A 24,806-nucleotide genomic window follows, 5' to 3' on the forward strand; every position below is an offset into this window, starting at 1 on the left:
TTAAAGTGCGGGCCTTGTTCACCGAAACTTGGTCTCACCATGTCGTTCTTTCTCTTACCTTCTGGCTGAATTATTCAGCCTCTTTTCTCCACTGAATTTCCTCACTGAGCTATCCTTATTTCAGCTTCTTTTCTCCACTGAATTTCCTCACTGAGCTATCCTCATTCTATTACTCTTTATATCCTTAATTAACGTTTAATTAAGCAATTGTTTCCTGATCCTCGCCGACGCCGTCCCCACTTCGAATTCCCTGGATCCACCGGGGCCGGACCCCGGCAAATGGGTGTTTCAGAGCTACTCTCTCAATTCGTCCCACCCTCTCCCTCTGCCACCATATCCGCAAGTCTGTTCTTAGTTTCTTAGTTTCTTAGTGGTTTAATTAAAAAAAAAAAAAAAAGCGATGGGGCTTCCTGTTTTTGGTCCCCAGGCCCCACCCATGAGTTTCTGGGTGGAGACGTCTAACCTTAAGCCTTGAATTAAAGGTGCCTTTGGTCTCTTTCTGGCTTGGCTCTGGTCTGTGTCCAGAGTTCCCGTAAAGTTCTGGAGAAGAGGAGTATGTGCTCCAGAAGGCGGGAGTGGTCTCTGAGTCTGGAAATTCTACTGCTGCCTCACTTGTTCCTGGCAATCAGCATACAAGGTACTTTCCACAGATTGTCTGCCTGTAACTGTGCACTGGAGGCCCAGTCAGATGGAAAAGGGAATACGGGGCGTGTCTCCACCTGAAGTGGAGTAGTGGTTCCAGGCAGCAAGGATTTGCATCCTGGCAGCGGGGTTGGGGATTCTTCCTTAAGCTTTGGAAAATCAGGCTCCATCTCTTTTCTCAAGGGGAAGCAACAAAAATAGAACTTTGGTGAGATGGAGAAGTAGTCCTCTCACATTTAGTGCTATGGTTTGTCATCTGTGAAGTCTCTTTGCATAACAAATAACAGAAAGCTGCATGGGTAGCTGCCACATTGTAGGCTCAGGGGTGCCGTGATCCTTGAGGCATTCTTTGAGACCTCTGTCTATGCAAGGAGTTGTTTCATGAGCAAAAGTAAATAATGTCATTGCTCCAGAGAGAAATCAAAATTGTGGGAAAGGAAACTTGGGAAGGATGGCTCTGTCTAGGGTCACTGAGTGAGAGTCTGAGCAGAGGCCTCAGTAGCAGGGAAACCCTGGAACATCTGATTAAGAGTTAAGGTTCATCCTGCCATGGTTGTGTTCTGATCCCCTGTGTGGCAACTTTCCTTTTCCTGTTACAGTTGTCCAGCCCTCCACTACCTGTCTTCCTAGGTCAGCTGAGAACTGAGAACTAAGCTATTGCCTTTCTCGCTATTTCCCCTAATAAATATTTATGTCTTTTTCATTAAAGGTGCTTTAATGTTCACTACTATGGAAAAAATGAGTAAAAGTGAGTTTGAGCATGGGAAACAAAATAGCATTTTAAAATTATGATAGTATGTGATTCTGAGGCAGATGAGATAGCAATACTTAAAGGAAATCCTGTTGGCTACTCATGCAAGGCCTCTCAGGGTGGCAGAACATTGGATCTGGTTTATGACTGGCTTTGGGGGAGGAAGAAAATTTTCTCTGCCCTTCTAGGATCTCTGAGTGGTGTAAGAATTAAATTGACATGAGATAAGCTAACAAGAGAAAATCAGAGTTTAATATTGTGTACATGGGTGAAACCCAGAAAAAACAAGTAACTCGCTAAAATGGCTGAAGCCCTCATCTTAAGTACCATCCTCTGCTGAAGACGAAAGAGAATGTTGAGGGTGACAGTTCTGGGAGGTTATCAGGAAAAGCACAGCAAATAAGGGTAAGTTTGTTAGGCAGATTTAAGTTAGTGCCTTCTCCACTGATAAGAGTTTCTAGAGATTTGGTCCTCCTCCTCTTCTGGTACAGAGAGGGAGACACCTTTATTAATGGAGATTTCCCTTACAAATATAAATGTTTCTTACGAAAGGGTAACTCGTACAAGGTTTTCAGAATGTTTACCATGTCTGCTATTTCCTTAGAAAACAACCAGCTTAAAACAATTAATATGCCAAAGAGACGTATATTAGTGTGGCACATTCTGCTCCCCTACACTAAGTCTAGAGACAAGATATCTTCAGGCTGCTTGTTGCTATGTGAGAGCTCCATGGGGCTTACTCAACTCATAGGTCACTAATATGATCTTGGGAGTAGGGGCTGGTATGAAGTATTCATCCAATAGTTGGGGAAGATAGAAATGCCAAGAGAAGCGGGCTATTTCAGCACTTTCTTTAGACATGAGGCCATTGTGTCTAAATCTCTTCATGTCCAGAGTATGCCTACAGATAGTTCTTTTATCTTCGGTTTATGATTCCCTCATCCCAAAGCCTGGTGGCACAGTGGTTTTACAAAAAACCCACCTGCCAATGCAGGAGATGTGGGTTCAATCCCTGGGTCAGGAAGATCTCCTGGAGAAGGAAATGGCAACCTACTCCAGTATTCTTGCCTGGGAAAACTCAAGGGCTCAGGAGCCTGGTGGACAACAGTCCATGGGGTCACAAAAGAGTTGGACATGACTGAGTGATAAAACAACACCCCATAACCACATTTCATCTGAATTTAACTTTGCTGTTTGCCTTGGAGGAGGTGCTTTCTCTCCTGCCTCTAGGCCAATATACATGCCTTTCCTTCTGCCTGAAATGCCCTGCATGCCCCCTCTCCAGCTCCGCCCATTCTTGTGTCACTTCCTCCTAGAAGCCTCAGGTTCCAGGTTATGATTGGTGAACTGCTTGGTTGTCTGTTTCCTGGAGCTCTGTGACCGCAGGGACCTTGTCCATTGCTGAACCTAATACAGTGCCTAACACGTGGCATGGGCTCAATAAATAATTGTTAATCCTATGAATGAATGACATCAAAGAACTTCCTTTCAGGCTATCTGTCCAGATCTTCCTGGGGGTATCATTATTGTTTCTTTCCCAGTAATGGATGTTTTTGTGGAGAAATTTGAGAAGTATTTTTTAAATCTCCTCCTTTGGCCCTCCTCAGACTTGAGTTTCTCAGCTCTCTGATCTCTGGGCCCACTCCTCACTGGCAGGCATCTTCCCTGTCTCCCTCTAGCACAACAAAGTGCAGTAGAAATAGCCTTTTCTGGGAATCAGAAGACTTATCTTCTTTTTTCTTAATTTTATTATCAATTGGAGGATAATTGCTTTAAGACCTATGTTCTGAGTTCTAAGCCATGGGGTTTCCTATAAATTGTAAAATCTTCCTGAGTCTCAATTTTCTCAACTCTATTATGGGTATAATGATACGCTCCCCATTTTTTCAAGGGTTTATTATTAAGATCAATGAAATAAAGAATGTGAAAATGCTCTGTGATTGTGACCACATACAATTTGAGATAGATAAGACCCAGGAATATCATAAGGAAATTCCAAAGCCCAGTGCTCTCTCCTGGGCCACAGAACTGAATCTCTGCTTTTTAAACATCTTCAAGCACATTTCCAAAATCTAACTCCTCATCTTTGTTCCAGCTATCTATTGCTGTGTAATAAGCCTCCACAAACCTGGGGCTTCCTCACTATGCATTTGGTCACTGTCATCTGGCCAATTAAATTCATGAGACTTCCCATCTCAGGAAACAGCACTGCATTCTTCATCTTGCCCCCATGACACACATCTGAACTCTTGATGTCTGTTGCGAAATTGCTTCTCTGAAAGGTTTGTACAGGTTTGCTAAACAGTTTATCTCACTAAAGAGTTGCATATAACTCCATGTCAGTATCTTTAAAACATCTCTTTTGGTTCTTAAAATTTTACGAGAAATGACATGACTTGCTTTAGAATTTCCCCTTTAGCACTTCCTTCTTCTCCCTGGGTAGACTTTTTTGTATGAAATTACTACTTCTTTTGATCTGATTCCCCTCCCCTATACCATTTCAGTTTTACTTTTCTATAGACAAGAAACATGCGTAAGCATAGGAAAGGTCTGCCTCATTTATAAACTGCACATAAATACAGTTACTTTATCCTAAGCATTCAGATACATGAACAACTACTTATTGTTAGAATTAAATCAAAGTAGTACTTTAAGTAGTTTTCTATCTAATAAAATATGGAATTGTTAAAAGGCAAATAAAAATATTTTTCAATTTACTTTAAAAACTAAAAAAAACAAATATATTATAAAAAGAAATATATATATATTTATTTATATAAAAATATATAATAAATATATTATATTTATATTATATATTATATATATAATATTATATATATAATATATATATTAATATATTAATAATATATTATTATATTAATATAATTAATTATATTATATTATTTAATTATATTATATATATATAATAATATAATAATAATATAATAATAATAATAATATATATAATATAATATATTATAAATAAATATAATAAAATATTATAATATATATAATTTTATATATATTTTTATTTAATATATAATTTATTATATATATATAATATAATATATAATTTATTTAATATATAATTATTTATTTAATATATATAATTATTATAATATATTTATAATATAAATAAATATATATATAAAAATATATATAAAAAATATATATATATTTATTTATAAGTAGGAAGTCAAGAGAGACCTGAAGAGGCAGGCAAGTTTAGCTTTGGAGTACAAAATGAAGCAGGGAGAAGTCCAACAGAGTTCTGCCAAAAGAACACACTGCTCATAACAAACACCTTCTTCCAACAACACAAGAGACAACTCTACACACGGACATCACCAGATGGTCAATACTGAAATCAGAATGATTATATTATTTGTAGCTGAAGATGAAGAAGCTCTATACAATCAGCAAAAACAAGACTGGGAGCTGACTGTGGCTTAGATCATGAAATCCTTATTGCAAAATTCAGAAGTAAGTTGAAGAAAGTAGGGAAAATTACCAGGCCATGCAGGTATGACCTAAATTAAATCCCTTGCAATTGTACAGTGGAAGTGACAAATATATTCAAGGGATTAGATCTGATAGACAGAGTGCCTGAGGAACTATGGATGGAGGTTCATAACATTGTACAGGAGGTGGTGATCAAAACCGTCTCCAAGAAAAAGAAATGCAACAATGCAAAATGGTTGTCTGAGGAGGCCTTACAAAAAGCTGTGAAAAGAAGAGAACTGAAAGGCAAAGGAGAAAAGGAAAGATACACCCATCTGAATGCAGAGTTCCAAAGAATAGCAAGGAGAAACATGAAACCCTTCCTAAAGTGATCAAAGTAAAGAAATAGAGGAAAACAATAGAATAGGAGAGACTAGAGATCTCTTCAAGAAAATTAGAGATATCAAGGGAACATTTCATTTGGCAAAGATGGCCAAAATAAAGTACAGAAATGGTATGGACCTAACAGAGGCAAAAGATATTAAGAAGAGGTGGCAAAAAATACACAGAGGAACTATACAAAAAAGATCTTAATGATCCAGAAAAACCATGATGGTGTGATCACTCATCTAGAGCCAGACATCCTGGAGTGTGAAGTCAAGTGGACCTTAGGAAGCATCACTACAAACAAAGCTAGTGGAAGTAATGGAATTTGAGCTGAGCTATTTCAAATCCTGAAAGATGATGCTGTGAGAGTGCTGCACTCAATATGCAAGCAAATTTGGAAAACTCATTAGTGGCCTCAGGACTGGAAAAGGTGTTTTTCTTCCAGTCCCAAAGAAAGGCAATGCCAAAAAATGTTTGAACTACCACACCATTGTATTCATCTCACACACTAGCAAAGTAATGCTCAAAATTCTCGAAGGGAGGCTTCAACAGTATGTGAACCGAGAATTTCCAGATATTCAAGCTGGATTTAAAAAAGGCAGAGGAACCAAAGATCAAATTGCCAACATTCATTGGATCATAGAAAAAGCAAGAGAATTCCAGAAAAACATCTACTTTTGCTTCATTGACTATGGTTCATTGACACAACCTTTGACTGTGTGGATCACAATAAACTTTGGAAAACTGTTAAGGAGATAGGAACACCAGATCATCTTACCTGCTTCCTGAGAAACCTGTATGCAGGTCAAGAGGCAACAGTTAGAACTGGACATGGAATAATGGACTGGTTCAAAATTGAGAAAAGAATACGTCAAGACTATATACTGTCACCCTGCTTATTTAACTTATATGCAAAGTACATCATGTGAAATGCTTGGCTGGATGAAGCACAAGCAGGAATCAAGATTGCTGGGAGAAATATAAATAACCTCAGATATGCTGATGACACCACCCTTATGGCAGAAAGCAAAGAGGAGTTAAAGAGCCACGTGATGAAGGGAAAAGGGGAAAGTGAAAAACTGGCTTAAAACTCAACATTCAAAAAACTAAGATCATGGCATCTGGTCCCATCTATTCATGGCAAATAGATGGGGAAAAAATGGAAAAAGTGACGGACTTTATCTTCTTGAGCTCCAAAATCACTGAAGATAGTAACTGCAGTCATGATATTAAAAGAGCTTGCTCCTTGGAATAAAAGCTATGACAAACCATATTAAAAAGCAGAGACATTACTTTGCTGACAAAAGTCCATCTAGTCAAAGCTATGGTTTTTCCAGTGGTCATGTATGGATGTGAGAGTTGGACTATAAAGAAAGCTGAGCACTGAAGAACCAATGCTTTTGAACTGTGGTGCTGGAGAAGACTCTTGAGAGTCCCTTGGACTGCAAGGAGATCAAACCAGTCAATCCTAAAAGAAATCAACCCTGAATATTCATTGGAAGGACTGATGCTAAAGCTGAAACTCCAATACTTTGGCCACTTAATGCAAAGGGCTGACTTATTAGAAAAGACCCTGATGCTGGGAAAGATGGAAAGCAGGAGAAGAAGGGGATGACAGAGGACAATATGGTTTGATGGCATCACCAACTCAATGGACATGAGTTTGAACAAGCTCTGGGAGATGGTAAAGGACAGGGAAGCCTGGAGTGCTGCAGTCCATGGGGTCGCAAAGAGTCAGACATGACTGAGTGACTGAACAATAACAACAATAAAAGGAAAATATCAATGAATTTATCTGAATTTACTAGAAAATCCTCTGTAATAGACTAAACCACCACTTTGATATCTCAAATTGCACTACAATGTCTGTATGTTAATTTTTGCAATCTATATTATAATAGTAATATTAATGCATCTTTATTCAACTTGTGACTGGATTATAGGATCCTTTTAGAAGAGTAGAATTTTTTCCATTTTTTAATGGTTAATCAAGTATTCTTTCTACTGTTTCTATCTTTATGTGGCTTTTTAAGGCCACACTTTCATTAGACATTTCATAACAAAACTTACTTCTCCTTTTTAAATTAATTTTTATTTTATATTGGAGTATAGTTGATTTACAATATTGTGTTAGCTTCAGGTGTACAGTGAAGTGATTCTACTATACATATGAAAGTGAAAGTGAAAGTTGCTCAGTCGTGTCCGACTCTTTGCAACCCCATGGACTATACAACCCATGGAATTCTCCAGGCCAGAATACTGGTGTGGGTAGCCTTTCCCTTCTCCAGGGAATTTTCCCAACTCAGGGATCAAACCCAGGTCTCCCACATTGCAGGTGGATTCTTTACCAGCTGAGCTACCAGGGAAGCTATATGTATACCTATATTCTTTCTTTTTTCATATCCTTTCCCCAAAACTCACTTTTCCTTTGCTATTCTCAAGCATGAGTCTCAGCCCATTTGAGGCTGCTGGGTTTTTATTTCAAGGTTTCTCTTAGCTGCTTTTCATTGATTTGTAGATGTCTAAAACCATGAATGATAGACTAAGCTCTCTTTTATGTTGTTCTTTTGAGAAATAACTTTCTGGGCAGCTTCTTCACTGCTCCTCTGCTGTATATGTCATAATAGTCATCTTTTATCCTTTTATCCAGGACCCAACCATAAGACTTCCCTGGTGCCTCAGATGGTAGAGAATCTGCCCGCAGTGCCAGAGTCCCAGGTTCAATCCCTGGGACAGGAAGATCCCCTAAAGAAGGGAATGTCTACTGACTCCAATATTCTTGCTTGGGAATACCATTGACAGAGGAGCCTGGCAGGCTACAATCCATGGGGTTACAGAGAGTTGGACACAACTAAGTGACTCACACACACAACCATAAGACAGGGCTGCTACACTGGCCCAGGTGGGCACATTATGATACTTAAGAAACACAGTTCATTGTTCATAAGTAATTAAAAATAACTCAAATTTCTACCTGAAGTCTCTCAAAAGATGTTAAAAGGAATCCAATTTATAAGCTATAGCAATACTTCCTATCATACACTTATCTGCCCTCTTCAGTCTTCTCAAACTATTCCATTCCTCTGCAGCTCAGAGATTCTCATTCTCTTGAGCCATAATGTTATAGAACCTCTATTTTCTAAACCAACTCGAGTGGTTCCTCATAAATGTCAAACAAATCTTAAGAAATAAGCAAGAGGAGGGCTTCCTAGATGGCCCAGTGATAAAGAATCCACCTGCAATGCAGAGACACAGGTTTGATCTCTGGGTCAAGAAGATCCCCTGGAGGAGGAAACAGCAACCCATTCCAGTATTCTTGCCTGGAAAATCCCATGGACAGAAGAGCCTGCAAAGAGTCAGACATGACTGAGCAACTAACACACACACATACCAAGCAAAAGGAAGCTAAGTGGGATAAAAATATGACTACTTGGAGGTTATGAGGAGATGAATGGAAGCACTTATGTATGGATTTTTGTCCCATCCATTCTATACTAAACAATAAATGTGGGCCAAGTATTCTGGGGATTCAAAATTGAGTAAGACATGGTGTTCACCTTTGAAATGTTCACAATTTCAGTGACTCTGTTATAGCTTCTCCCTCCTCCTCACACTTTAGTTTGAAGTTCTTTGGAATGTGTTGGGGATATCCTGGACAAACAAGATCTTAATGTTGTAAATTCAGTTCAGTCGCTCAGTCATGTCTGACTCTTTGTGACCCCATGGACTGCAGCATGCCAGGCTTCCCTGTCCTTCACCAACTCTTGGAGGTTGCTCAAACTCATGTCCTTTGAGTCAATGATGCCATCCAATCACCTCATCCTCTGTCATCCCCTTCTCTTCCTGCCTTCAATCTTTCCCAGCATTAGGGTCTTTTCCAAGAGTCAGCTCTTTGCATCAGGTGGCCAAAGTATTGGAGTTTCAGCTTCAGCATCAGTCCTTCCAATGAATATTCAGGGTTGATTTCCTTTAGGATTGGCTGGTTTGATCTCCCTGTGGTCCAAGGGACTCTCAAGAGTCTTCTACAGCACCACCATTCAAAAGCATCAATTATTCGGCACTCAGCCTTCTTTATGGTCCAACTCTCATATTCATACTTGACTACTGGAAAAACTATAGCTTTGAACTACCGGAAAAACCATAGCTTTGACTAGACGGAAGTCTGTCGGAAAAGTGATGTCTCTGCCTTTTAATATACTGTCTAGGTCTGTCATAGCTTTTCTTCCAAGGAGCAAGCGTCTTTTAATTTCATGGCTGCAGTCACCATCTGCAATGATTTTGGAGCCCAAGAAACATTTTTTCCATTTTTTCCCCATCTATTTGCCATGAAGTGATGGGATTAGATGCCATGGTCTTAGTTTTTTGAGTGTTGAGTTTTAAGCCAACTTTTTCATTCTCCTCTTTCACTTTTCATCAAGAGGCTCTTCAGTTTCTCTTCGTTTTCTGCCATAACAGTGGTATCATCTGCATATATGAGGTTATTGATATTTCTCCTGGCAATCTTGATTCCTACTTGGGTTTCATCCAGCCCGGCATTTCTCATGATGTACTCTGCATATAAGTTAAATAAGCAGGGTGACAATATACAGCTTTGATGTACTCCTTTCTCAATTTTGAACCAGTTCATTGTTTCATGTCCAGTTCTAACTGTTGCTTCTTGATCTGCATACAGGTTTCTCAGGAAGCAGGTAAGGTGGTCTGGTATTCCCATCTCTTTCAGAATTTTCCACAGTTTGTTGTGATCCACACAGTCAAGGCTTTGGTGTAGTCAATAAAGCAGAAGTAGATGTTTTTCTGGAATTCTTTTGCTTTTTCTATGATCCAATAGATGTTGGCAATTTGATCTCTGGTTCCTTTGTCTTTTCTAAATCCAGCTTGAATATCTGGAAGTTCTTGGTTCACATACTGTTGAAGCCTCCCTTCGAGAATTTTGAGCATTACTTTGCAAGTCGTGTGAGATGAGTGCAATTGTGCGGTAGTTCAAACATTCTTTGACATTGCCTTTCTTTGGGATTGGGATGAAAACTGACATTTTCCAGTCTGGTGGCCACTGCTGAGTTTTCCAAATTTGCTGGTGTATTGAGTGCAGCACTTTCACAGCATCATCTTTTAGGGTTAGCTCAACTGGAATTCTATTGCCTCCACTAGCTTTGTTCTAAGTCATGCTTCCTAAGCCCACTTGACTTCGCATTCCAGAATTCTGGCTCTAGATGAGTGATCACACCATTGTGGTTATCTGGGTCATTAAGATCTTTTTCGTATAGTTCTTCTGAGTGTTCTTGCCACCTCTTCTCAATATCTTCTGCTTCTGTTAGGACCATACCATTTCTGTCCTTTATTGTGCCTGTCTTTGCATGAAATGTTCCCTGCTTTATTATTATAAAGCAGACTTCATTTTCACATGGATAAATAATGTATATTATAACTGAGTTTAAATCATAACTTCAGTCTATATGCCCTGTATTCTTTATTCCTTATTGAGTTCATTCCCATTTTTCTTTGCCCAGGGAAGTTTCAGGTAAGTTCTCTGGTCTTACCATGGTGCTGGGGACTCTTTCTTATCATCACATGTCCTAACCAAAGACCTGGTTTGTTTGTCTTTTGTGCATGCTTATGTATTTTACTAGATTTAGCTTATAAGTAAAAGCCTCTACAGGAGTTGCTGCAATTTTTTTTTTTTTTTTTTTTTTTTGCCCCCTTCCACCACATTCTACACTTTCAGATTCACAGATAGGCATTCGTTCCTAAAAAAGTTCTAGTCCTTATTTTACCACTGTTTTGGCACAATAAAATGAGTTCAATGGCAGGTGTTAAACATCTCAATAATTTATACATAGTATAGAATTTATGGATACAAAAATAATGTAGGTAATAATAATAATCAATACATGACATTTATTATCTACTAACCAAAAGTTATGACCAACCTAGATAGCATATTAAAAAGCAGAGACATTACTTTGCCAACAAAGGTCAGTCTAGTCAAGGCTATGGTTTTTCCAGTGGTCATGTATGGATGTGAAAGTTGGACTGTGAAGAAAGCTGAGTGCTGAAGAATTGATGCTTTTGAACTGTGGTGTTGGAGAAGACTCTTGAGAGTCCCTTGGACTGCAAGGAGACCCAACCAGTCCATCCTAAAGGAGATCAGTCCTGAATATTCATTGGAAGGACTGATGCTAAAGCTGAAACTCCAGTACTTTGGCCACCTCATGAGAAGAGTTGACTCATTGCAAAAGACCCTGAATGCTGGGAAGGATTGGGGGCAGGAGGAGAAGGGGACAACAGAGGATGAGATGGCTGGATGGCATCACCAACTCGATGGACATGAGTTTGAATGAACTCCAGGAGTTGGTGATGGACAGGGAGACCTGGTGTGCTGCGATTCATGGGGTCGCAGAGAGTCAGACACAACTGAGTGACTGAACTGAACTGAATCTTCCAAGTATTATACTAAGTATTTTATGTGTATTGATTATTTGAATTAATCAAATTATATCCTAAGCATTTTATTTGTGTTACTCTGGGTCAGGGTTCTTTAGAGAAAAAGAATCAATGGGGTATATACAAATATATAGAATGAGTCTCACACAGTTTCCCAGGTGGTGCTAGTTGTAAAGAACTCGCCTGCCATAGCAGGTCAGACATAAGAGATGTCAGTTTGATCCCTGGGTCGGGAAGATACCCTGGAGAAGGGAATGGCAATCCACTCTAGTATTCTTGCCTGGAGAATAGACAGGGACAGAGGCGCCTGGAGGGCTACAGTCCATGAGGTCACACAGAGTCAGACATGACTGAAGTGACTTAGCACACACACATGGTTATGGAAGCATAATCCATATTCTGTACTTCTCTGGAGAAGTCCCATGATCTGCCATCTGTAAGATGAAGGCCAAGAAAGTTACTTGTGTAGTTTCAATAGAAATCCACAGATCTGAGAATATATAGACTCACAATTTTAGTTTATACACTCTGTAATCTTCATTCTCAGTAGACTCAACTTCATTCATCCTTCCACAAAGAGGCTTCAGGGAAGCCAGTGGTCTAGGTTGTAGTTCAAGTCCTAAGGTCCAAGGACCAGGGACACTGATGTTCAAGGGTAGAAGATGGAATACCCCAGCTCACAGAAGAAAGAAATTTGCTTTTATTCTTTCTTTTTAGTCCAATTCTGGGACTCAGCAGGTTGGATGATGCTCACCCACATTGGTGAGGGTGATCTTCTTTTTTACCCAGTCAAATTTGAATTACTGATTCAAATGCTAATCTCTGCTAGAAAAAACCTTACAGACCATCCAGAAAGAGTGTTTTACCAGCTATCTGGGCATCCTTTAACTCAGTAAACTTGATACATGAACTTCACCATCACAAACTCTGTAAGATAAACTAAAATGAAGGCAGAGAGGTCAGGTAAAATGTTCGCAGTTACACGGCTAATAAGTGACAGGGTCAGGATTTGAATAGTCTCATTCCAGAGCCCATGTTCTTAACTATCATACTACAATGGAAATGAGTTTAATTCATAAGACTCATTTTCTGTCTTTAGGAAGCTTCTAGGGATTTTCCAGGCAAAAGTACTGGAGTAGGGTGCCATTGCCTTCTCCGAGTCTGGTGATAAAGGCAAGTAATCGGTATTAAATGGATTACTTTAATATGATATGAGTTTTAAGATATAGGCATGAACAGGATGTTGCAGCTTTCCTTCCCCCTTCCTTTACCACGTATGAGTAATGATTAAAAAAAAAAAAAAGCCATCCTGGTAGATGGCGGTGACTTCCTACTTAGAAATAAAGTGGTTAATTGTGGGTTGTGTTATATTCTTCAGCATATTTTTGAGACTCAATGGAAAGTCTACCAAGGATGCCTAAGCCAACAGTTTTCAACCAGAATGAAGGTGGTAAGATTTTTGCCTCCCCGGGAGCATTTGGCATTGTCTGGAGACATTTTTGAAGATCACAACTGGAATGATGTTACTGGCATCTAGTGAGCTGAGGCCAGGGAGGCTACTACACATCTTACAATACACAAAGACGTCTCTGCACAAGGAATTCTCCGGCCCAAAATGTCAATAGTGCCAAGGCTGAAAAACACTGACCTAGGCTGTCTATTATCACCACTTTTATTAATTCATATGGAAACAAGCAATGGAATGAGAACAAGTCTAGAATACATGTCCAGTAATTTTGAAATCCTAAAGAGAATGTATGGTCTAAGAGGTGAGAGACAGTCTACATTGCTGGTGTTGGAGCCTAGCACATGACCTGGCATGTAGTCATTGTTCAAATATTGTTGTTTTGCCGGGGTCCTGCCCTGGCTGGATCAGGGGTTCCCTCAGGAGGACGGCGTCAGCGACTGAGAGAAATAGAGAAAGAGATAAGGAAAGATATTTGCAGTTAAGAAAATAGAGGAGAGAAAAGAGGCTGATATTCCTTGGTTTATGCAGAAAGCCAATAAAGCCCCAGCACGGGACTTGCTCTGTTCACGTAGGCCGCAGGCGCCCTCTCGAATAGCTGAATGTACCCCACCTTAGGCACCTTCTCGAGTGGGTCTTAGAAGCCCAGGCAGGAAAGTGAAGGCAGAGGGCCCCTGCACTCCAGGGAATCAGCCTGAAAAGGAAAAGGAAAGAGAAAGAACAACATGGGGAGACCAAGCTTGATGAGCATGGCCCACACTTTATTTTCCAAAGTAGTTTTTATACCTTAAGTTGTGCATAGAGGATAATGGGGGGGGAGGGGTAGAGTCATGCAAGGTCAGCAGTCCTTGATCCTTATCGAAGCCAGGCTTTCTTTCTGCAAACTTATCATATGCAAAAGCTTTAGGTGATTTACATCACCTTCTGGCCAGGAGGCTTGTTAACATTTTATGACCCTTTCTTCAGAAAACTTATTTTTCTCTAAAGGTGATTATTCTAAAGTCAGGCGCCACCCTCTGAAAGCATTAGATAAAGTTGCATTCCTATAGGGCAAAAGTGTGATGGGTTATAACAAGAAAAGAATTAACTCCAGGGTCAAAGGTTACAAACATTAAAGCTACTACTTACATTTCTATATACCAACTATATTAATAAATACACTCCCAGAGACACAGTAGGTAAGGGATATGGAAACTTGGCAGCAAGCATTAGCTCAACAAAGAAATCCTCTACTAGTTCTATTCTAACAATTTTAACTCTCTGAGAAGCTCTGCATTGTTAGAATATCTTAAGGGTCCCATGCCTCTCATGGTTGGGAGGCTATGAACAATCACATGCGTAGCTGCAAGAGTCCAAACAAACCTGTCAGGCAAGCTAGAAAGTCATCAGAGGGGTTTGAATTGAAACACTCCTATTATGCCCAGGAAAATTATTAACTAGAGCTCTAAGTTAATTTTCTTCAGGGAAAGGTGGTCGGGGATAGCCCCCCGTTAATGTCAGAAGAGTTGGTGAAAATCATGAAATAATAAAACAGACAGATTCTGGTTTTGGGGTAGACGCTCAGGCAGACCAGGGGGGCCCTTGAGCCCTGGACTCGCCTTGCCTGTCAGCTCTCCCGCATGACCTTGTCATGGGTGGGAACTCCCGTGCTGGCTCCCAGCATTGTTTGGACTGATTGATTATGTCACAGAGATTATAGAGTATGGGATGGACCAATCAGAAGCACTGTGGAAATTAATGCCTACATGTGTCTGTGAATGAAACAGGCATAGGTTAAATGCTCCATAACTAACTGTTCAATGGATAGTTGGAAAGATTAATGACTAGGAACTTGAAAGACCTGGGGACATAGGCATTTTTAATTTTTATTCAAAAGAATATTTTTGTAAATGATAGACATGTGGAAAGTAACAGCCTATGGGAAAACCTAAATGAACTTTTTGGCCAACCCAAAAAGTAGGTGTAAATACAATGCTAAGCAATGTGAGGTTTTGTGTATCAGTACATGAGGTAAGAGTGATAGAGATTTATTTCCTCTTTCCTCTCTTGCCGGGGACCAGCCCCGGCTGATCCAGGGTATTCGAAGGAGAGACGGCGTAGGCGAAGATCAGGAAACAATTGCTTAATTAAATGTTAATTAAGGATATAAAGAGTAATAGAATGAGGATAGCTCAGTAAAATTCAGTGAAGAAAAGAGGCTGAAATAAGGATAGCTCAGTGAGGAAATTCAGTGGAGAAAAGAGGCTGAATAATTCAGCCAGAAGGTAAGAGAAAGAACGACATGGTGAGACCAAGTTTCGGTGAACAAGGCCCATACTTTATTTTCCAAAGTAGCTTTTATACCTTAAGTTATGCATAAAGGATAATGGGGGAAGGGGTAGAGTCAGGCAGCAAGCCAGGCTTTCTTCCTGCAAACTTACCATATGCAAAAGTTAGGTGATTTGCATCATCTTCTGGCCCGGAGGCCTGTTAACATTTTAAGACCTTTTCTTCAGAAAACTTATTTTTCTCTAAAGGTGATTGGTCAGGAGCCACCCTCCAAAAGCATTAGATAAAGTTGCATTCCTACAGCGCAAAGGTGTGGTGGGCTATAACAAGAAAAAGAATTAACTCAAGGGTCCCAGGTTACAAACATTAAAGCTACTACTTTCACCAATTATATTAATCAATACACTGCCAGGGACACAGCAGGTAAGGGATATGGAAACTTAGCAGCAAACATTGGCCCAACAAGTGAAAATCCCTTCACCAATACAATTTCTAATCAATCTTTTAACTACTCAAAAGAATCTGTGTTTAGACAGTTTAGAACATCTCCTGCCTCTCACAGTTGGAGGCTCTGAACAATCACATGAGGCCGGAAAAACCTATTCAGGCAGGCTAGAGGATTTCCAAAGGAGTTTGTAGGTTAAACACTGTCACACCCAGGAATTATTAACTGGAGCTGTAAGCTAACTTTTTTCAGAGAGGTAGTGGGGGACAGCCCCCCGTAAAGTCAGAGGTGTAGGTGAAAGCACAAAGCAGAAAGTAGGCAGACTCTGGTTTTGGGGGTAGATTGCTCGAGAATTTCCAGGGAGACTCCTGAGGCTTGATCCCGCCTTTGCGTATGCCAAGCCTCCTTCCTCATGACCTTTGCCAGAGGCGGAGCTCGCTCCCCACACCTCCCCCTTTTTTATTTCTTAAAACAGCCAGAGGCAGCTCAGTCGCGAGCTTTTGAATGTTCTGCTGAAGAATCCTGACAATACAAGGAAGAATGATTATGAGAAGCAAAACTAGAACTAAAGATATTAGACAGAATGTTTTTTTCCAGAAGTAAAGTTAGAGAAGGTGTGAAATAAGTCATTAGCTGCTCCAGCGGTGGTAAAATCCAGTCGAGAGTGTTCCAGGGTCTGTATTTGATTATGAAATTTCCCTAAGTCCAGGCCAATGTCAGAGCTCTTCCAAACACCTGAGATACGATTTTTGATTTTTTCCCATTCATAATCTGTCTCGTTTACCTTTAAAGGTGTCACGCATATCCACCAGTAATCAGCGTGGCAAGACAGAGCCATTTTCACTTTTAAAGCCTGTAACTCAGTCCCAATATGCATTATTGCCTCTTCTAAGGCGTCTACTCTCATCTCCAATTTTCTATCTATAACTTCCTGTGTTGCTAGACTTAAAGAGACATTTTTAGACATAGCATCAACATATTGGGCAGTATGCACTTGTTGAGTCAATGATATTGCTGCCACAGTAACAGAAGCAATTGCTGCTATTAAAGCTGATATTCCTAAAATAAGTAAGGCCCACAAATCGTCGCGATCACATTAAATCTTGTAGTTGTTGTAACACAGCAAGACTATAGTTATATCAATAAGTGGTTACATCATAAGATAAGGTGGACATTGTAACACTACCAAAGAGCAAACATTATATTGAGGGTTTAAACAAAATGAGAGCATGCATTGTTCACAAGTCACTACATTGGGTCCACCAGTGAAAGTCACATGTACATTAAGTTTTCCAGAACCATTGGTAAAGAGAAACACATAAGGAGAGGGTAGACAAGCCAAAACAGAATAAGTAGAATTATTTTTCTGGTTGGAGTTCGCGCTGCAGCAGCCCCATCGGTCATGCCAGGATCTCAATGTTTATCTTGTCTCCCCTTCTGGCGGGCTTCTCTTTTGTGATCGAAGCAATGGGGGAACTGGATGTCTGGGGGTCTGCAACATGGCGAATCAACCTGTCTTGGATCTAAATTGGAGAATCTGCATCCTGTGGAAAAATACAAGCACATCCTCGACCGCTAGTTAATAATGGGTCAGGACCCTTCCATTGTCCTGAGAGGAGGTCCTTCCATTTGACTAATGGTTTTGCATTTAATTGCTCCAGGCACCAATGACGAAGCATTGCAGTAGTCCAGCCAGATCAGTATTTAGAATATTTATTACGAAAAGAGCACGTTGCAAGATTTGATGGGGAGAACTATACTTAAACTCCCCTTCTTTTAGTTTTTGAATTTGGATTTTTAATGTTTGATGCGCTCTTTAAACAATGGCCTGTCCCTGGGGATTATAAGAGATACCTGTATTATGTTTAATTTGAAACTTTATACAAAATTCCTGAAAAGACTTAGACGCAGGAGCATTGTCAGTTTTCAGAGCTTTTAGCAGGCTCAAATATGAAAAACAAGTAAAGAAATGTTGTATCACATCTTTAACTGCCTCTCCGGTACGAGACGTTGCAATAATGACATGAGAAAAGGTATCTGCAGTTACATGAACAAAGAAAAGTTTTCCAAATGAAGAGATATGAGTTACATCCATTTGTCAGAATATGTTAGGTTTGAGACCGCGAGGATTAACTCCCATAGGTAGACTATTATAAACAGTGGGGCAATATAAGCAAGAACGCACAATTTCTTGAGCAGTCTCTCTGGGAATGTGGAATTGATATCTTAAAGCAGTAGCGTATTGATGATGAAGTGAGTGAGAGGCTCTGGCCTCTTCAATCACAGTAGCCACTGTATTTCTGGTTAACAAGTTAGCCAAATCATTAAAGGCATTTTAAGGGCCGGGCAATCTGGAATGAGCCCAAATGTGTCCAATGAAAAATATTTTATTTGTTTTCCAAATTTGTTGCTGTAATTTAGTTAACAAATGAAATATGGTAGTTTTATTTTCAGACAAAACCCGCAGTTTCAATGTGTGGAAACAACCTGACAATATACTGAGAATCAGAATAAAGGTTAAATTCCTCATCTGCAAACATTGGAAAAGCCTCTATGACTGCTGTTATTTCAGCGCTTTGAGCTGAAGTTTCCTGTGTTTCTAAAACCTTTTGGTGATTTTTAGTAACTATGGAGGCTTTACCATTTGCTGACCCATCAGTAAAAACTATTTGAGCATTTGGAATAGGAGATTGTTTACATCTGACAGGAAAAATAACTGGATGTCTGGATATAAAATTTAGCAAAACATGCGAAGGTAAATGATGCAGAATTTGACCACAATAATTTCCTATGGCAACCTGCCAGTCCTCATCAAACATTAGAAGAGCATCAAGTTGTTCTTTATTACATGGAATTACAATTTCTGATGGCTCTTTACCAAATAATTTAATGCTCCACTTTTTTCCTTTAATATCAAAGTAGCTATCAATCCCGGATAAGAAGCCACTACCTTTTTAGTTTGAGCGGGAAGATGGACCCACTCTAGGGGGCCGTTTTGCTATAAAACCAATTTTTTGTCTGGCCACCCCAATTACACCTATGGGGGTTTTATGGCAAAGGAATTGTCAAGCAGTTGTCAATTTAATTTTTAAAATTTACATTTTAACAATATAAATTTAGAGATATGTTAATTTAGGTCTAATGTTTAGTTTAGGTCTCTATAAATTTAAATAAATGTATAACCTCCTTATCTCATTTTGGTATACAGATATACCTAAATGCAAAATGTATTTATATATGGCAACAAGGATAAACTTATTGACATACAATATATATAAATCAATATACTTGAATTAATCTTATAATTAATATATTAATTCATATATATTACAGCAATACAACACGCACACAGCCAATACCAACCAACACAAACCAATGTACTGCAGTAATACATGTCACACATATATAATTATACAGCATACAGAACATATATCATCACAGCACATCAATCCATACCAATTAATATCAGCCACACACATTATATTACTGCAATATACATTTAATTATACAGTATATATATAATACATATATTGATTTATATACAAATTAAGTAAGTATAGATCTATAAAGAGAATTAGGTATACCTTTATTTTGTTTTATTTATACCCATACCTAATTAGGCAAACTGTAGTTAGGCAAATATATTTATATTACGTATTTATAACAATATATAAAGTATTGTTCATTGTACCACCTGTTGATAACTAAGAAATTGAGAAAACCCTCCTCTGAGTATCTCCTATTTGAGACAGCACGTCCCTCCCCCATAGGGTAAAGGGGAGCATAGGAACTACATACGGTTGGAAAGTTCCACAGGTATCCTCAAACTGCCAATCTAACATTTTTGAACTTTTAACTACCGTGGGGGCTTGAGGGCAAATGAAACAAAATTCGACCCCTGAAATCTATCAGGGCAACTTGCCAATGATCACTATTTTATAAAAGACTTGCAGTTGATCCTTATGGAGTGAAATTATTATATTTGCTACTTCTTTTCTAAAAAGTTCCACACTTCTTTTTTCCTCCTTTTATAATTAATTGTGCCACCAAGCGGGGATAAGATAAAACTATTTTTCTTGGGGTCACTGGTAGATGGAACCAATGGGCCTTTTTGTCACAAGCATCCTGTAGGTGTATGTTTTGTGGGAAGAATAATTTAATCTCATCTTTTGGTAATATTAATCCTAATTAACTGATCATTTAAAGTCTCATCTACTTTAACAAGAGCCGTCTGTCTTATTAGTCAACTTTCTCTTAGAACTGGAATTAGGATCGCTTTTTAAGCAATTAAACAAAGGCTTTAAATCTGCAGTAGTCAGTTTTAAATGTGGGCATATCCAATTAATGTCCCCTAATAATTTTTGGAAATCATTTAAAGTTAGTAAACAATCTCTCCGCAGCTTCAAAGGGGCATTATCAGTTTTTTAAAACTTTTGGCTGACCCAAATATGAGAAGTAAGTAAAGAGGTGTTGCACAACATGTTTATAAGCTTCTCCAGTTATCGTTTTGTAACCTAAATCTGGTCTATAGCTTTTTAGATGACAAGCAACCATCTAATATTTGCTTGAATACTTCCAGCAACGGGGAACTCACTACTCTTCAAGGTTTTAAACTCTCCCTCGCCTTTTTCTCTACAGCATTCCCACCCCGCATACCAGTTTCTCTAATCTCAACTCATTTTCAGTAGTATGTGTTGGCCAGGAGCTGGGTCAGTCTTTCCCAGCAATGTTAAGAGACGTCTGTTCCTGTGTCTAATAGCCCTGACATTTTATTTTCTTGAATTAAAAGATCTTTTAAAGGCCTTGGAGCTGTAATTTCCTGCACCCAAAAAGCTAGATCACTAAATCTAAATGCTCTGTGGCTCTTAGCTTGAGAAGTCAAGTTTTTTCCTGCCTGATAAGGTAAAAGCAAAAACTGTGTTATTCTTTGACCTTTATTAATTTGCAGTTTTGGTAAGCGGCGAGATCAAAACTATAATTTCTCCAATATAATCAGAATCTACCACACCATACACCACCGAAATTTCTTGAAAGGAAAGCGAGCTACACCCTAGCACAAGTCCTACAATGCCCTCAGGCAGGGGGCCAGCCACTCCCATTGGAATCCTATCGGGGTTAATATTGTTGCTAAATCCCTTTACTGTCCGCTTTTTTCTTAGCCTGGGTGAAGGAGCACTGCATATTGTGCACGCAGTCTGTTTTAAAATCTCCACTGTTCAAAAAACTTTTTATCTTCCTCAGGCTTAGGCAACACTTTGAGAAGCTTTGGGGGCAAAGTGGGGAACTCTTGGGCCCTGGAAGGTGCAAACGGAGGCGGCAGCAATGGCCTTAAATCAGAAAGTGGTGGATAAGTTGGTTTTTTTTTTTTTTTTTTTTTTAAGATTTGCGCAGGGGGGGTGGGGGGGGGAGCTCGCCAGGGCACCTGGTCACAGCGTCTCTTACAGTCTCTCTCTTCCTCTCTTCCTGCTTTTCTCACTTTTTTCTCCCCCTTCATTTTTCGCTACCCTTCTCTTTCTTTTGTTTCTTTCCCTTTACCCTCTTCTCTTCCCTAATCTTTTTTTTTCTTTCTCCCTATCTTTTTCTCTGTTATCTCCTTTTTAAACTTTCTTTCTCTATCTTGCTGTGTTCCCTGATTCCTTCCTTCTCCGTTCCTCTCCTTTTCACTCTAGCTCTTTCTCTATCTTTAGATCTTTCTCTATTTTCTTTCCTTTTTTCTTTTTCACTTTTTTTTTTGTTTGTTTGTTTTTCTTTTTTTTTGCTTGGGTGAGGCCCCCCTGAGGGGGTTTTCTGCAAGGAGCAGGCTCTGTATATTGTGTATTTTTTTTTAAAAAAGCTCCTTTGTTTAAAAGAAATCTTTTTTATCTTTTTCAGCCTTATGCAATGCTCTGGGAGACTTTGGATGTAAACTGGGGAATTTTTAGGCCCTGGGAGGTGCAAGCGGAGGTGGAGTAGTCGCCTTAAACCAGAAATTGTTGGATAAATTTTTAAAGGTTTGTGTAGAGGGGGAGGGGGCTCTCCAGGGCGCCCGGCTGCAGAGTCCTGTAAGCCCTCTCCTTCCTCCGGAGGTAGAGCACAGTCTCCCTCCTTTTCTTCGTCAATGGCAGAAAATATGATCTGCGCAGAAGGTGGAGACCCACTACCATCCACCGCTATAGCCTCTCCCATAGACTATCCCACGGCCTCATGACGAGGGTCCAGAACATTTTTAATCATATTTATAGGATAAGTTTTTAGTTGTTTTTTACCTTCACCCAAGTATCTAAATTAACAGTAGCCTCTTTAACAGTTTCAAGATTACATAAAGAGTTGCCATTCTTAGTTTCGTGTTACCCATGTCAGAAAATTAAGTATAATAGAAGATAAAGCTTTTAGCTTTTAAAAGATCAGGCTCTTCTTTGGCCTTTTAACTTCAGAAACCGTTTTCTCTCTCTAAGTCTAACTCTTTTAACACTTTCAACACTTCCCACTCCTCTCGCCCTGTCTATCCTACAGGGGGGTCCGCGGCACCCTTGAGTGGGGTCCTAGCCGTCCCGAACACTGGAAGAACAATAGGGCTGGTGACCCAGATTGTTCCGGGGGAGGAACAGTAGGCTGATGGCCCAAACTGTTCCGAGGGAGGAGCAGTAGGGCTGGTCACCCAAACTGCTCCATGGGGGAACAAGAGGGCTGGTGACCCAGTTGTTCCGAGAACGGGGAGCAATAGGGCTGATGGCTCTGATTGCTTTGGGGAGCTTACCTTCGAAAATCCCTGTCTCGGGCGCCACCTGCCGGGGACCAGCCCCGGCTGATCCAGGGTATTCGAAGGAGAGACGGCGTAGGCGAAGATCAGGAAACAATTGCTTAATTAAATGTTAATTAAGGATATAAAGAGTAATAGAATGAGGATAGCTCAGTAAAATTCAGTGAAGAAAAGAGGCTGAAATAAGGATAGCTCAGTGAGGAAATTCAGTGGAGAAAAGAGGCTGAATAATTCAGCCAGAAGGTAAGAGAAAGAACGACATGGTGAGACCAAGTTTCGGTGAACAAGGCCCATACTTTATTTTCCAAAGTAGCTTTTATACCTTAAGTTATGCATAAAGGATAATGGGGGAAGGGGTAGAGTCAGGCAGCAAGCCAGGCTTTCTTCCTGCAAACTTACCATATGCAAAAGTTAGGTGATTTGCATCATCTTCTGGCCCGGAGGCCTGTTAACATTTTAAGACCTTTTCTTCAGAAAACTTATTTTTCTCTAAAGGTGATTGGTCAGGAGCCACCCTCCAAAAGCATTAGATAAAGTTGCATTCCTACAGCGCAAAGGTGTGGTGGGCTATAACAAGAAAAAGAATTAACTCAAGGGTCCCAGGTTACAAACATTAAAGCTACTACTTTCACCAATTATATTAATCAATACACTGCCAGGGACACAGCAGGTAAGGGATATGGAAACTTAGCAGCAAACATTGGCCCAACAAGTGAAAATCCCTTCACCAATACAATTTCTAATCAATCTTTTAACTACTCAAAAGAATCTGTGTTTAGACAGTTTAGAACATCTCCTGCCTCTCACAGTTGGGAGGCTCTGAACAATCACATGAGGCCGGAAAAACCTATTCAGGCAGGCTAGAGGATTTCCAAAGGAGTTTGTAGGTTAAACACTGTCACACCCAGGAATTATTAACTGGAGCTGTAAGCTAACTTTTTTCAGAGAGGTAGTGGGGGACAGCCCCCCGTAAAGTCAGAGGTGTAGGTGAAAGCACAAAGCAGAAAGTAGGCAGACTCTGGTTTTGGGGGTAGATTGCTCGAGAATTTCCAGGGAGACTCCTGAGGCTTGATCCCGCCTTTGCGTATGCCAAGCCTCCTTCCTCATGACCTTTGCCAGAGGCGGAGCTCGCTCCCCGCACTCTCTTTCCCTTTCCTCTTTCCTATTAGCTTCTTTCCTCTTTCCTCTTTCCCCTTTCCTCTTTCCTATTAGCTTCTTTCTACTGCTATTTCTCAATGCAAGAAACATAAGAGACATGGGTTTGATCCCTGGGTCGGGAATATCTCCTAAAGAAGTGCATGTCAACTCCAATATTCTTGCCTGGAGAATCCCCATGGACAGAAGTGTCTGGTGGGCTACAGTCCATAGGGTTGCAAAGAATCAGACATGACTGAAGTGACTGAGCACTCACTGCTCTTTCTCACTCTATACATTTATACATAGATTTCTTTCATTCACAAAAGAGTCAGCAGACCTCCCTTCATCTTTATTTTCTGGCTATCATCCTTTTCTTCTTGCCTTCATGAAATCAGGTCTTTTAGAACTGAGGCTTATACAATTTGGAGTGCTCTCACGAGAAAAAGAATAGAACTGTAAATACAAATAGGAACAAAAATAAATGTAGTTAGAATGAGAACAGAAGTCCCAATGTGTCACAAGTTTTTAAAAAGCTGACAAATACAAAGATCACAAAAGCCAGAAAAATAGCACGATATTTTTATTAGTAAAATGCTCACTCTTCTATAATACTTTGTCACTGAATAACTCTCATTCCCCTTCATTTCAAACCTTGTGTCTCCTTTACTTCTTGCCTAGTGCTGTGTGTGCTCCGTTGTTCAGCCATGTCTGACTCTTTGCAGCCACATGGATCCGCTAGGCTCCTCTGTCCATGGAAGTTTCCAGACAAGAATACTGGAGTGGTTTGCCATTTCCTATTCCAGGGGGTCTTCCAACCCAGGGATCGAACTCGTGTCTCTTGTGTCTGCTGCATTGGCACGTGTATTCTAGCTGCCACTAATGCCAACTGGGAAGCCACTGCTAGGGAACTAAATTGAGTCACAGGGATCACAAGCACAGAGGGGAAATGTGACTTATAATTTTATTTGAAAATGTTCTGGTATGAGAGTAAGGAAGGGAGGCAGGGCCAGCTCAGTGTCCCTTTTCTTTATCATCTAGGGTAGAATTAGATGGATTATAAGCACGTTGCCTATCCCCATGCCCACTTCTC

At 39.8% G+C, this 24,806-nt stretch overlaps 1 protein-coding gene across 1 annotated transcript in view; it reads left to right on the forward strand.

Moving 5' to 3' along the window:
* Positions 1–445: 445 nt before the first annotated feature.
* CD48 (CD48 molecule) overlaps positions 446–24,806 on the forward strand; it is a 30,504-nt gene continuing 6,143 nt past the window's right edge. Inside the window, exon 1 of the mRNA XM_027528430.1 lies at positions 446–637. Within this exon, the coding sequence (XP_027384231.1) occupies positions 556–637 (82 nt within the window). The 5' untranslated portion in view covers positions 446–555. The remainder of the gene's footprint in view (positions 638–24,806) is intronic.

Source organism: Bos indicus x Bos taurus, chromosome 3, assembly GCF_003369695.1.
Source record: "Bos indicus x Bos taurus breed Angus x Brahman F1 hybrid chromosome 3, Bos_hybrid_MaternalHap_v2.0, whole genome shotgun sequence".
Lineage (NCBI taxonomy): Eukaryota > Metazoa > Chordata > Mammalia > Artiodactyla > Bovidae > Bos > Bos indicus x Bos taurus.